Source organism: Protopterus annectens, chromosome 1.part1, assembly GCF_019279795.1.
Source record: "Protopterus annectens isolate FY-2018-M chromosome 1.part1, PAN1.0, whole genome shotgun sequence".
In the NCBI taxonomy this organism is placed as follows: domain Eukaryota; kingdom Metazoa; phylum Chordata; order Ceratodontiformes; family Protopteridae; genus Protopterus; species Protopterus annectens.
In genome coordinates, this window is record NC_056726.1 from 1,014,117,001 (window position 1) to 1,014,132,811 (window position 15,811).

General features: G+C 37.2%; 1 protein-coding gene across 2 annotated transcripts in view; it reads left to right on the plus strand.

Annotated features, from left to right (window-relative positions):
- LOC122808740 (brain-specific angiogenesis inhibitor 1-associated protein 2-like) overlaps window positions 1–15,811 on the plus strand; it is a 1,062,100-nt gene that overhangs the window by 962,445 nt on the left and 83,844 nt on the right. Inside the window, exon 15 of one of the 2 annotated variants that reach the window (XM_044079760.1) lies at window positions 3,153–3,234. The exons of the other annotated variant lie outside the window; for it this stretch is intronic. Within the exon in view, the coding sequence (XP_043935695.1) occupies window positions 3,153–3,207 (55 nt within the window). The 3' untranslated portion in view covers window positions 3,208–3,234. The remainder of the gene's footprint in view (window positions 1–3,152; window positions 3,235–15,811) is intronic. 2 annotated transcript variants of the gene reach the window in all.

Here is a 15,811-nt window from a genome sequence, read left to right on the forward strand (position 1 = left end):
CCTTTGCTACTTGCCATGGCCATTTTCTTGTTTGTACTCACTTTAATATTCCAGTCCTCTCTTCTTTGAATTTCCTGTTCATTGTCTACTTTTAGTTCCGCATTGTTTGCTTGCATCATCCTTGTTAATTTGTCCCCTCTTAGCTGTTTGTTGACGCAGTCTAATATTAGTATGAATAGAAGTAGGCTCAGAGCCAAACTCTGATGTACACCCATAGAAGCCTCTGCAAGTCCAAATTCTGTTACTTGTGTCATCAGGTCCTTAAATAACCTGCAGTAATTCTCCTGCTATTCATGACTTCATTCATTTTTGGGTGCATCTGTCAATGTTCATACTACATTTTTGTAAAGAAATCTCATTTTTGTAATGTCCTTTTATTGGAATTTTAACTTATATGGGCATAAATTAGAGTCCATGCTGAGGTAGTATAGTCTTTGAGTTGTGTTATGTTATCATTACAACATTATAAAGTTCCAGTGGGGTTCTGCTGCTGTTCTGTCATTGGCTATTCCTTTGGTTGTCTGTTGTCAGCAATAGTAATGCCTGGCACTGTACTGTTTACAGTAGCGAATAGTACTGTGAAAGTTCTAAGTTAAGCAGTGTCAATAGCACAACAGGTAGCGCACTCACCTTTGGTGTGAAAGGTTATGGGTTCCATTCCCACAGCAAGCAGATGGACTGCTCTTACTCCAGTACAGCATAAGGGAGATGCTGCACTCCTGTTTCATCCTCCAAATGAGCTGTTAATCTGAGGGCCCATTTGCTTGAACTGGTGGCTTAGGTGGATGGAAAAGATCCCCCAGCAAAGAGTAGGGGAATTTCCCAGTGTAGTACAAACACCACCTTGAATCTCCCCTGAAAAGGGACGACTACCTTAGTGGGACTGACCCAATCAAGAATAAAAGAAAGAGAAAACAGCGAAACCTGAAATTCGCTATAACACAATTACATCACTCCCATACCCCCACTACTTATGTATACTAGCACTAAGATCACTACACCTTTTGGTGTATGTAATCTTCAAGATGTGGAAGGCCTAATATTGTAGTATAATACAGCCAAGTCACACTAAATCATGCATTCACTGCTCTGTACAGTTGTATGTCTTTTAAATTATAATGTTTAGATTGGAAATTGTTACTTCTTTATTGAGGATGTAATGAATAACAGCTACATCAGTGAGGCATCCTTTCAGGGCAGGGCTGCTGTGCATGGGGTTGACCAACAGACTAAGATGATGTTCTATTTTATATTCATCCTGCCACAGATTGTGGCCCTTGAGGCATAGATGTTACATGTTAGATGCAGTACCGCAGTCTCCCAAAGATCGTTCACAGCATACCTACCAGTAGATGATTTGTCTTCCCAAGAGTGGTAAATTAGAGGAGGGTATAAATGTCTGCACAGAGAACTGTATGACTCCCACTTAGGGCCCCATATGCTGTTGGCAATGTAGGTGGTCTGGTGGCTTAGGGGTTAGACTGCCCTATTCAGAATTTAAGCAGACCACCAAGGAATGTTACACTGATGCGACAAGGGTGAATATTTAAGTAAAATGCATGCTGTCTTTAAAAGTCAGATAAAAGACCTTGCGCAGATAATTGAGTTGTGAGAGAGGTGGTTTAGTGTTGGTGGGGACACCTCAGGGCCCATGCCTTTTGGTGTCGTGGAGTGCAAGCTGGTCAAACTAGAGTGTTTTGCTGGCTTGAGTGTTCTCGAACTACAGGTAGCACACATAAGAACTATCCCAGGCATTATTTTGAAATCACAATCCATTCTTGTGTTACTGGTGACCATTAGCAACAGATTCCACCAACGTAAGCTTTCAAAAACATTGACTAATGAAGTTAAATTCTAGTCAGCCTCCACGAGACAGATTTCAAAAAGGCAAACCATATTGTTAGAAGGTAAACATCCCATAGTCTAAATACAAGTTCGTTTTGGGGGAACAGGATAAATTATTTCTTCCGTGGTGTATTTTTACTTCTGTATCTGGGCAAATTTATTTTTTGTACCTTTACTGAAACAGAGGAAGTATTAATTTGCTCATTCAAAATGACTCTTTAAACATTATGTGTGAACAAGGCATGCCTGAGTAATATATTGTGTTTTGAAAAAGATGTACAGAGTTTTCTTCAGGACTAAAAACAACAGCAAAAAAAGTAGTATGTCCAGTAACGCTAATAAGTATTTACATTTCGGAGTTGTAACTTAAGAAACATTTTCATAATTTATGTGATATGTATCTAATGAAAATTGCAGTAGATAAACTGCCCTTGTTTTAAAGATGAAAACTGAATCAAGAATGTATTCTGCTCACCTGGAACAATCCCTTCTGTTTATTATGAAACATTTTTTTTTCTGCAGAAGGAAAATCTCACATATTTTCCTGCGTGGTGTTGATATCTGCAGTTAGTTTGGCAGGATCGCATTTGGTAATTGTTCTTGAATGATTATAGGGTTTTATCTTTTTAATCAATTCAGAATGACCTCCCTCTAATACTTTTACAAATGCAATATAGAAGTGAATGTAATTGTTTAAATATTCCGCAGCTTTAGAAAATCTGATGTGATTAAATTATTCACAAATTGCAGGTTTGGTGGCAATGATGAAATCCTGTTTATTTGAATAATTCATGTAATTTGTTTAAATATACCCACTGTATTGATACTGATTTTACACAATGATATACACTATCAAGAAGCTTATTTAAAGTTTGTATTATACTATATATGGTGGAAAACACCTTATATTTAACAGTAAGTGGGCACTTTCATGTCCATTAATAAATGACAGTCTGGACACATTCTTTTAACCGTCCCCTGAAAGTATTGCAACTGAGGCTTTACTTGGTAAACATAGTCTATGGGCCTTTGACACCTCTGACTATTGTATTAAAAGTGTACATATAATTCATAGCAGCATCAATTGTTTAGAAATCTGTAGTTCTGTGCATTGGCTGTAAAGTGAAAACTGATTTCCCAAACTTCCAAGAAGTCACCAGGTAGAAGCCCTAGTAAAGTCAAAGTAGAATATTTATATAAGTTCCACCAAGGCCAGATTATAAGCAGGACCTGTTGTCCAAATTGTTTATTAATATTACCTTATAGCCGTTCCGCATAAATAAAGGTTTTATGTCTCTATCTTGTAGAGCTCTTCTAGCATATTACCAGAAAAAGGCCAAGGAATTTCAACAGCAAAATTAAGGATGAAGGCAGAATATATATAAATTGGTAAGAAAAAAATATAATACTTAGAGCAATATATGCCCTGATCTTTCTTTCAATCATTAAATGGATAATCAGTTTCAGTATAACAAGCATACCCAGTAGAATCTATGCATATTTCATATTTGTTGTCTGCAAATATTCACTTACATGGAGCATGTGTGTCCCTATCTTTGACATGTCAGTTTTCGCAAAAATCATATCATGTCACAATTGGTTGGTATCCTTTAAAGGAAATCTGAAATAGTCAAATTCATCCATAAAACTTTGAAACTAAAAAAAGAGAGACCATGATCCATGTTAATATGTAATGAGAAAGCCAACTGCTGACTTTGTTGTATAAATGGTCGCACTTGGTTAGTGAATAAATGTTTTTAAAGGTGCCAGCTATAAGCCAGTAAATAAAATGTATTGATGTGGTTTGTATTCCTCTTGAACAGATAGATTTCTTGCAGTAGATCTGTTATGCACATACTGATGAACACTATTCAGCAATCCAAAAAAAAATACTTGGTCCAGATTTTTTTTAATGGAATTGTTGCAGACCTAGAAACATTTGCTGAATCAAGCTTAGACCTCCATTGTCCTTCTTTATTACCTTTTACAGAAATGTATATTTGGACAACAGATAGGACCCGTTTAGCCTAATCGCTCAGCAAATCTTCTTACTGGATAAATTGCAAATCTTAAGTCATTAAGGCAAGTCTTACTTCCTTGCTTCTCTTAACAGTTGTCTTTTGTTCAATTCCTTTGGATTTTTAAATTAAACACCACAACCACAACTTTGTTCTAGTGGTTACCTATTACTTTCTGTGAAAAATACTTTCTTCTCTGGCTCTCTCTCTTGAAACCTATATTTTTTGCTTTCAAGTTCTGTCCTGTTGACTTCATATTATCTCTTTTAATTAATCTGTGGTTCTCAGTAGAGTCTGAGAGCCTTAGGATTGCTGGAAGCTTGAAAAAAAGCATTTGGACTACAGTTTGCATTCAGGGAAGTACATTTAAACTATACATAAACTATTGCACTTATCTTTTAAATCAGTTGTGTGTGTTGTGTTTGCTCTTTATCTGAAGTGGAAGCTGTTAATATAGTGCATTTTTATAGTCTGCATTTTTTTGTTTCTGCTTCTGAGCCTACGTATTCTGACTGGGCCCTCATTTTATTAAATCTTTACTAGCTCTCTTCTGAATTTGGACCCTACCCACACTGTTCCTGGTTTGCTTTCATACTTGGGAGGGGGGCTTTTGAGTTGCCTACTCCTAGTGCACATCTTGCCCTGGAAGCTCCTCCCAGTCTACTTTCCTCTGCTCATCTTACTGGGTACTGACAGAAGAAACTGGGAAGGCCCTTCTCTTAGACTGTTAGTGTACTTTGAAATATTTTGCCTTAATGTGTGTGTTCCTCGTTTCTGCCTTGTCTGCATTTGAATTGTCTCATCATTACTTGTAGCTAGTTATTAGATTTATTTCTGGTATCATTTTACTTGTGGCTAACCAAAGTGTGCTTTAATATTAAGAAGACTGGGACTGCTATTGTAGTGGCAGTAGTGAAGTAGCCTGGTCAGTCTGAGTTGAAAAACACACAGGGAAGCTTGAAATGAGATTGTTTCATCAGCCAGTGGGCTTATTCCAAACTTAGTTGTCTGGTGTTAATCTGCATTTAAGAGGTACTTTTGCTGTGCTTTTACATTAAGACATTCCATGTTAATTCATCTTTTGCAAGAAGGTGTTTACCTGGTCTCTCTGAGTTGGGAAGCATTCTGTGGAACTCAAAGTGTAGTCGTTTATTGGCCAGAGGGTATGAGAGTTAGTTTTCATCTTTTTTTCTGTCTGAGTAAAGACAAAAATTAAGTGCTTTTATCCAACTCAGTGAACATCTGAATAAATAAAAGTCATGTAATACAATCTGTTTAAAAGGATTATCTAAACAACGCCCAAGAGATTTCTATTGGAAAATTAACTTGTCTGTAAAAGTGACATAATTAACAACTCAAATTCCTATGTTCACACAATAAAAACTGAATATATATATATGTATATATATATATACACACATTTTAAAAATAATTAAAAGTAATTATAAATATAGTTGAGGGTGATAAAGTAGATGAAATTATAAGGTTGAAGTTAAAGGTAGTTATGAATATTGAGATAAAAAATGATTGTGAAAAGCATTAATAATATATTAAGAATATTATAAACATAAAAACCATCAGGAACCAGACCTATTACTTAAAACTATTTAAGATACACTAAATAAATGTAATATATACAAAAATGTAAAAAATAATTAAAAATAATTATAGTTGAGGATGATAAAGCAGATGAAATTATAAGGTTGAAGTTAAAGGTAGTTATAGATATTGAGATCAAAAATGATTGTTAAAAGCATTAGTAATATATTAAGAATGTTAAATACATAAAAACCATCAGGAACCAAACCTATTACTTAAAACTATTTAGGATGCAATAGGTGTATATATATATATATATATATATATATATATATATATATATATATATATATATATATATATATATAAGGAACATTTGCTGTTGGCTATTTTGCATATACAAAGAAACTTTTAGATGTAATATACTTGAAATGAAAACTGTATCATTCAAATAATTGACGTTGGTGTAATTACATTTCAACTGCCATCTTTCCATTCTAAAATGTCTTTCCACGACCCTCCTCCACCTATATTCTCAAAGTTATCTATAATATAAAATTTGAAGTTGAGTGCTGTTTATTTTGATATGCTTGTATAAAGCATTACATTCATCCTTTTCAACAATATCATAAACGTGTTGATAAACCCTCGTCTTTAAGTGCCTCTGAGTATTTCCTATATAAAAAGCAGGGCATTGCTGACATTGAGCCACATATACAACTCTTGAACTGAAACAACTCAATTTCTGATATAAAACAACCTCACCATATCCTGCAGTAAAAAGGAAGACCTTTCTACATTGATTACAGTATCCGAAAGTGCTTAATTTTTGTCTTTAATAAAGGAATACAAGCTAGTTCCCCTGTGCGGACCACATTTTCATCTTGGTTTTGATGGTTTGGGCTATTTTGCTTTTTTCTGTATGCTGTAAATTAGGTACTTTATCACAGAACTGTTCACCGTTCAGTGGCAGTTAGCAGTACGCTGTATAGTAGCAAACATATGAAGCTAGTACTTAGGACTTTAACCCGTAACACAGAAAGGGTATGCATGGATCTAAGCTTAAGTCAGCTAGTTAGAGCATCAAACAGCACTAATGTCTCCCCATTGCTTTCATAACGAATGCTTAGAATATTGTAATGCAAACACAATGACAGCTGTCAAGAATTGTAACCTAATATTTTGGCATCAGTTTCTTAATGGAAACAAAATACATCCTGTTGAGTATTTAACAGCAAGATATAGCAAAGAGCAAGGGGCTGGTTAGATGTACATATCTGTAAAGAATATATTCAGGATAAAATCAAAATATCAGTACATCTTCAAACTAAACCTGTTCCAAAAATCTTGGATCTGTTTACTAATCATAATAGTGGGCCACCCAAGGGGAAGTCATACCTGTCAGTTATATACAAGATTATTATAACTGAATTTGCTATCCCTGGTATGACAATCTGGAAGTACTCAACAGAAATTAATAATGAACCATTTTCAGAACTAAGTAAAAAGTTATTCTTAAAATCCGCAGGAAAGTCAACGTCCTCACTTTACTGGAAAAATCTATACATGAAAATTTTTGCATAGAGTCTTTCTAATACCTCATAAAATTACACAAATGTATAAAATAGGAAAACTGAAATGCTGGAGGTGTAATGAAGTTCTTAATGCTGATTGGGTACACTTGATAATGGATTATAAGTTGGTGACTTCCTTTTGGAATGATTTTAGAAACTTTTCTCAGGCTTTGTGGTCAGACAATTGCAATATTACTGATTCCTTGATACTATTTAATGCCCCAATTGCAGTGGGTTCCTATTAGATAGTCGAACTTCTGCAAGTTCGAACCTCATATGGTCGAGACCATAAGTTCGAATTTGCAGAAGTTTGAGTGTTTTAACAGAAATCTCCGTAAGGGGAGGTTTCAGTTTTGTTCAATGTGGTGCAATCTCGGAGTTGGTATATTTAAGTAGTGGGGGGGTGTGGGGAGCAGGGGGGCTTGCCCCCTGTTTACAACAGTTTATTTTGTTTTCTTTTCTTTTTTTTTTTGTCTTTTATCTATAGTCAAAGTTTTTTAACTTCAAACAGGATGGTTCAAACATTCCGTGTTTGAAGTTATTAAACTTCGATTGTGATATAGACTCATTCCAGCAGCTATACCTATTTCTCAAATACCTCTTTTTTGGGCTAAAGTTATAACAAAAAAAATGGAAATGTCAAACTGAATTAGCATTTGGTGAATTTATGTGCCTAGCTAAGACTGTCTGCAAAAACGAGTTGTCAAATATAAGAATGAGAACTTTAAACATAACTCATCAGTACATATCTTGGCAAAAGCTCAGGTGTTTACTGGAAGACTATTAATGGTTAAGAATATATAAATATTCTTGTTATGGACTTTTGTAGTTATCGTTTATCTTGTTATACAGTTTTAAATGTTGATGGACTTGTTAAAACCAAATAAAGACTTAAACGAAACAGCACTAATATCAGATCATAGCACTATCTAACACCTAGCCATAATCCTAGGTACTGCTCAGGTGACCCCTGTAAAAAGAAAGTCCCTAAACCATAACGGCCCAACCCTAATACAGGTCCTGACAGCTTGAATTTGCAATTCACTAACATCTCTGAGTCTAGGTTAGTAGATGTGGGAATGTAGCAATTGTCACATGTACTCAGCCACAACTTCCTTTGAGGCAAAAATCTTGCTTACAAACAAGGTTATGAAGAACACACACATCATGTCCTTTAAACACATGCACACACACAGTACATGCACCACACATGCCACTAACCATGCACATAGACCTTATTATGCTGAGACACTTAAAAGAAACCTCTCCATACCTCAAAGACCTCCTAAGCCATCAAATGACAACAATCATCAGCAATCACTAAAGTGCTCACCAATATCAACACTTAACAACACACAAAAGCCTACACTCAGTGATCCCACTAGAACAATGCCCATAAGGCAATCAAACTTAAGGCAAGCTTGTTTGTACTGAGCTGAACTGAGGTAGTCTACCAGCCACAATCTGAGCTGAGATACCAGATGACGAGAGGCTTCTGAGCTTTCAAACAAATACAAGTTGCTTTTTTTTTTGCTTATTTATATTATTTTCTTCACTTTTTTATTGCCTTCTGCCTACTTGTATACTGTGTTTATATGCTGTGCACTAAGCTACACTGTTGTACTGCAATGGTCTGCATTACTGTGCCCGTTAAATTGAATTTTATTGCTGTTTTCACTGTTTACAAAGGTTTTTTTTTTTTTTTTTTTTTGCTGTTTTCACTGTTTAAATATTTACTGGTATTTTTCACTGTTTTAAAGTTATCTGTTCTGCTTGTTCTAGTTTTCCCACCAAGCAGTGTTTAAATAACTGATCTGTTAGCTGTTTAAGACATTCTTTAGAGACTTCTTGCTGATTTTCTGCTGTTGTAAATTTTGTTTAGTGTCTCACTGCTATTTCTCTGCTGTGTTAAATATTCTCTAGTGTTTCCTGCTGAAACTAGGGAAGCTAGTAGCTGTAGCATAGTCCAGAGACAGGCTTGCTGCATCTGGGTTTGTTTGTAGTGGCTGTTTGTTCTGAGCATGTTTTCGAGGCCATCTTGTATTGCAAGGGGCCTATCTAAACTTCAGTGAGAGGATTGTGTTGATTGGACCCCATATGGTAAAGGGAGGTCAGTGTAGGTCTATGAATAAGCATCCTCATTGATCCTTTTGCAATTTTTTAATGTTTTTTCAAGTTTTTAGCTTCTGGTATTTAGGCCCTGCATTTGAGCAGGTTTCTGCTTGTTTGTGTGTTGCACAGTACCACGCACTACAGAACAATCATTGAATTCCCAAAATGATTCAGTATACTCCAAGAGGGTCTCATGCAGACCAACGAGTGGTTTATTAGTCATGATTTCAAACTGATTGCAAAGAAATACATCATCATTCCCTTGGGCACAAACAATGTCCCTTCACATTATCAAATCAACAATACCCTAAGTATGCATTAAGTGGTAAGGGTCCTGGGATCACAAGTTGACTGCAACCTTAACTTCAATCACCATGTGTCTACTGTAGTAAGTAAGGTTTTTTACATAGCACACTTGCTTAGTAAAGGCATTGCCTCAAAAGCAAAAGAGCTTATAAACCCTCTATACTAAGCACAAATCCAGCCCATAATTGAGTGTAACGCCCCGTTCAGCATGTACCGTGCAAAGCACCTGCAGCAGCTGGAGAGACTTTAAAGGTTTCTAACAAAGAAGATCAAGGAGCTCCAACATGTGCCTTACACAGACCTACTAAAATCCCTGTCAATATACTCTGTGTCATATAGACTTCCTGCAGGAGACTTACTCCTGGCCTACAGAGCAATCCAAGACTCAAACCTAATAAATTTGCTGCATATTCGTAAATCAAACAGGACGAGGGCTACCCATGCCAGGGACCTGAATATGGCCTGTGAATTAAACAGGATCTGCTAGAGGGACATATATATATATATATATATATATATATATATATATATATATATATATATATATATATATACATATGTTGTTGTTGTTGTGTCTTTCGGCTTTTCCCGGTTAGGGGTCACCACAGTGGAACTCCGGTCCACTAATGATTGGCAGTAGATTTTTATGTGCCGAGTTGCCAGCTCTGATGCACAACCTTGAATGAAGGTACACCCATTCACGCATGTCTCCACAAAGAAGACACTCTAGCTGAGAATCGAACAGGACAACGTCTTACTGTGAGGCGACAATGCTACCACAGCACCACCACCGCAGTCATATATATATATATATATATATATATATATATATATATATATATATATATATATATATCTGTTTCACATGAATTGGTAGACTATTCCAAATATATATATATATATATATATATATATATATATATATATATTGTGTGTGTGTGTGTATATCTCCCAGCAACTGTCACATCTTTGGAATAGTCTACCAATTCATGTGAAAGAGAGCACCTCCATGACACTGTTTAAGAGGAACCCGGATGACTGGATGTGGCACTGTGAATTCTTACTGGGCATAGTGCCACAACCTTTCTGGACATGGGCACTCATCACTAAATGCAATCCTGAGCATTGACTAGCATTTTCATAGTGTTACATTAGGATGAAATAACTAGGCTTAAAATGGCCTCCAGGTTGATAGCCTAGTAATCTCCTATGATCCTATAAACTTTTTACCTCGAATGCTTGTCATAGGAGAGACTATTGTAAGACACAGACGTCCCTCTCACAAGGTTGGACAAGGAGAGTATAATGCTTAGTTGCCTGTCTGGAGTTAGAGTCTGCAATATCATGCACTCACACAAGTCTTTGCACCACAGGCACCAATATGATTCTGTCATAGTCCATGTGGGTGTAAATGGACTTAGATGTACCTCACTGGATTATATGAAATATATGGAGCTCTATGAATAGGTGTTACAAACAGATACATGCCTTGCATTGAGTAGCATTCTGCCTTCACCAAGGATGATGCCAGAGTAGGCACAGAAAATAAGTGATTTTAATAATTGGCTTACTTTTTGGTGTCACTCCAGGGGAATCCAATATCTATCAGCACGGGAGGACAGGGTTATCAAACCACATTGCTTTGGCAAAGATGGTTTGCACCTGCCCCACTCTTGGCTTTTTGGATATTGGCTAAAACTTTATCTGTTCCCTTAGACCATTTTTAGGCAATGTCAAAATAACAAAACTACCAACATAACAAAAAAACCCCCCTCAAAGCATCATTAAGGTGGCACTGTTCAATGTTCAGTGCCTAAAGAAGAAACTCCACACCATACAAACCCTTGTCACTATGGAGAATATAGACATCTGTGTTGTCACTGAGACTTGGTTTAAAGCCAAAGAAAGTACTCAGACAGTGGAAGACTGCGGAGCTTTCCACACATAGGTTCATAGATTCGTACTAGGCTAACTTCCCTTGTGAGCCAACTTAAGCCTAGCCAATTTCATCATGTGAAAATCAAACTCTGAACTTTGTGTCTGCAAGGTGAACACCATAACTATTATGCCAACCTTCCACCCCAAATAATAATCTTATTTGTTAACCAGGTAGGTCACAGCACAAACAGTCCCTTTTCAAGTGTAACCAGGGACCAATGTCTGGTTAAGTGTTTTGGTCAAGGTTACTCAGAAAGCAAATGAGGACTGAAGGAATTAAACCCTATACCACAGGAACTGCAGCTTGCTATTTAGAACAACAGCAACATAGACAGGGGCAAAAAGTGGAGGTCTCTCGATCTGCATTAGCAACAAATACAACTCTAGGTTTGTTAAACAGGATGATGCTCTGAAGTTTGTACATGTCCAGGTCTCCATAGACAAGTTTCCTCATCATGCCCTGGCCAGCCGCATGTTGCCCTCTGTGTCCCACAATGCTCACAACTCTTATCTAAACCTTCAAGAGGCACTCACTATCCAACCAAATACCCTATTCATTGGTGACTTTGACTATCACACTATATTCTGAGAAACAAACACTGCCCCTAACTCACAGGTACATTTTACGGACTTTATCAGCTAAAACACCCTGGATCAGGTAGCGTACACTCCAACCAGAGAATCAGACATAGCGGATCTAGTAGTAACCAGCATGGGAGAGATCCTCACCCCTTCCATGTCATATCATAATCATGAGGTCATACCACAAAGCTGTCTCCCTTATAATAAAAATCAACCAGGAAAACCCAACTAAACTAATAACAGTTAGGAACTATTCTAAAGCAAACTACATCTTATTATGTAACAGTGTACCTAAATTCACAGCTCCCCCAACCTCCCAGAGCACAGCTACCTATGCAGAATTATTTACAGAAACTCTGTACAAACATGTAAATGGCTGCATTGGGGTTGCTGTACCTGTCGGTAGTAAGCCCAAATCTCATACCAAAAACAAACCCCATTGGTGGAACCCTTAACTTAAAAGGTGTATAACAAAAGGAAAAAATAATCATGGCCAAAATCAGAAAGAACAACTGTCATAGAGACAAGAGCTCTCTGATTTACCTAAACAAGGTATTAAGAGGTGTAATAAAGTCCAACAAGGCGAATTACAAAGCCAGGATAGCCTCCCAAACTAATGACAATAACAAGGCCTTCCTCAGCTATGTCAGAAACCTTAAAGGTAACACTCAGCAGATTGCAGAACTAGTAGTAAATGGTACAACCTTCACTGACCAGGGTGTCATAGCAAATCTACTGGCTGATAAATTGAGTCTATATCACTTCCTCAAACTGTTATTTTTTCGAATAACTAATCATCGAGCCCTAATTGTGGAAGTTTCTATTCAGCGAATGACCTAAACATCAAATTTAAACTTATCGAATTGTTTTAGTTGGCCATCCTGAAAAAACATTGAGTATGACGTCACTGAGTAAAGAATTAGTATGCAGATGTTTAGAATCTGTATGTAACATTGTATCAACATTGAGTATGACATCACTGAGTAAAGAATTAGTATGCAGATGTTTAGAATCTGTATGTAACATTGTATCAACATTGAGTATGACATCACTGAGTAAAGAATTTGTATGCAGATGTTTAGAATCTGTATATAAAATTGTATCATTAAAACTGAAAGGTAAATAAAGAAAACTTCCTTAAATTAACATAAAAATAGTGATATTTATTTATAAACTATGTTTATTTTTCTGTAGTGCGATGTCGGAGTTGGTATATTTAATTTGTGGGGGTGGGGGCACAGCTGAAGCATCTGGCTGAACACATTCTTTCTATTGTCTTAACTTAAGGAATGACTGCTGGAGTGTACATGTGAAATATCTTTTATTGTTGTAGTTTCCTGAGCAGGTGTTAGCTTGCTAAATAATGCAGTCTGTTTGCTTGGGAATTCCAGACTAAGTGTCAAAATGATGTAATGTGAATACTGGAAAAACCTAAGCGTTAAAATTATGTAATTTGGGAGGGCCTTAGCAGAGCTGTTTGTTAGTGTTTTTAAAAACTATTCTTCAGTGAGAGACTGTAAGCATTTTGTCTTGGACCATCAATCCCAGCACTGCTTATGCTCTTTATGTATGTAAGTAGGATTGCAGCACTGTGTTTTCTCTTAAGATTAGCTAAAGATTAGAAAGTTAGATTAAGTGTTTTTCTTTGACATCAGACCTGTCCTACTGTATTATTTTAAGCTTCTGTGTGATCTCTGAACTGTTAGATATCTCTGTGGTGTAGTAGTATTGTCTTGTGTTTTTAATTATTTATTATTAAATATTTTAAAACCTTTACCTGTGGCTGGTTTGTGTAGAGATAACAAGCTCTAGAGTACATTGTATATTTATAGAATTTATTGTAATAAGCCACTCTAAAATGCCTTAGACTGAATAGTCACATTATCAATTGTATAATAATATTGCACAGTAATAATTGGACACCCTTTTTAAGGGCCTTTGGGTAGCTGATACCTATTAGCTGGTGGTGGCAGAAATGACTAGTGTATAGTCTGGGTAAAGGGGCACAGCTGGAGAATCTGTGTCAGCCCTTCCCAGGAGTGTCTGTGAAGTTGTATAAGTACTTATCTCAAAGTGTGGGTGTGTGTCAGCTACCTGGGCAGGGACATGAAACACTGGTTGGACAGAGAGGGTACTGGAGGTTAGCTTGCCAGCTAGGCTGAGATCTGGACCCTATAGCTGTGCCAGTGGGGAGTCTTATTGGGGACCTGGAGAGCAAGGGAGCAACCAGCCCCAGACTGACAGTGATCTGTGTGCACTTAAGGGAAATTGTACTTTGCTGTGTGTATTTGTTATCCTTTACTCTTCTATGAGATGACCTCCCTGGTGTTAGTGGTGAGGATTGAGGCTCCTTGATTGCTGGGCCAGGGCACGGTCATCACACATACCACCTACTTTGATCTGGCCAAAGGTTTTGCTACAGTACCCACTCGGGTGTTGTTGACAGTCTGTAAGAACTAGGTATAAATCCCATCATAACTCACTGGATTTTTGGCTGGCTTACAGATAGCAGCCAAGAAGTTGGGATCAGTGAGAACACTTCCACCAGTCACCAGCAGAGTACTCCAGGGATCTGCGTTGGGCACACTCCTGTTTGGCATCTACTTCTCAGATGTTAAGACTAATGTCAAAAGCCTCTGGCTCACCATGTTTGCAGATAACTGTAAATTGGAAGTTATCATTGATTCCCCCCAGTGACAGCAAGATCCTGCAAGAGGGTCTAACACAAACAAATGACTGGTGCCAAAGCCATGGATTAACACTCAACATGAAGAATGCATTATAGTGCGCTTTAGCAAATCATCCACCCAAGCTAATTATGTCAGCGATAAAACACCTCTAAGAGTTGACTCGAGTAATGGATATGGAAACGTGTAGACAGTAATCAGGCCTTCAATCAACATGTAGCCAAGATAGTAAGATAATCATTCTGTGTTGCCAAATTCATAAGCAGTAGCATGGCATCCAGGTCCAAGGAAGTTTTAGTACTACTCTACCCAGCCCTTATCAGACCCATCATTGAGTATAATGCCCCCTTTGGCATGTATTTAACCAGGCACTTGCAGCACTTGGAACGTCCTCAAAGTTTCCTCACCAGGAGAATCCATGGTATGAATACCTTGTCCTACACATATTACCTTAAGATCTTCTCTCTGTACTCAGTCTTCTACAGGTTACTGAGAGGTGATCTATGCCTGGCATAAAAGGCATCCTCAGATCCAGCTCTGATTGATATCTTGCACAAACCCCAAAACAAACAGCACCAGAAACACTAGATCCAAGGACCTGAACTCTGTCTGTGGCATAAATAGAACATGCTGGATGACTGATATGCCTCTCAAAGGATCCCCATGCTATGAAATAAGTTGCCCATATATGTGAAGTAGAGTTCATCCCTGAGCCTATTAAAAAGAAACCATGATCATTGGATGAGAAATTGCAAATTCACCCCATTCTGGCCTGCATAGCTCTGATTGACAGAGGTCAACAGTAAATGAATCCCCAACTAACAACCCCCATAACCCTTTGCTACCTCTTTACTAACATACCCCACCATATAGGCATTCAAGGAACTTGGGTACAAAACTGAGTTGGGTTGCATGACTAGGGTTGTAAAGACCCTGGGGTTTGCTGACCTCTGCTATAAACCTATGAACCTGTACTTAGATCTGTCTGCAATAGTTCTTCTACCTTTTCTCCAAGATCAGTTGTTTACTTGCATAGTATTATCTGAGATTATAACATAGTTCAGTTATGTCTGTTTAAACTTAGAATGTTCTTTTAACTTTTGTCAGATTATCTTTCAGAGTTAGCTGTCAGAAACAGAGCCGGCTAATCATTAGAATTCCTCATTATTTGCAGACAGATTAGTACAGTCCACATTTCAGCAGAATTCAG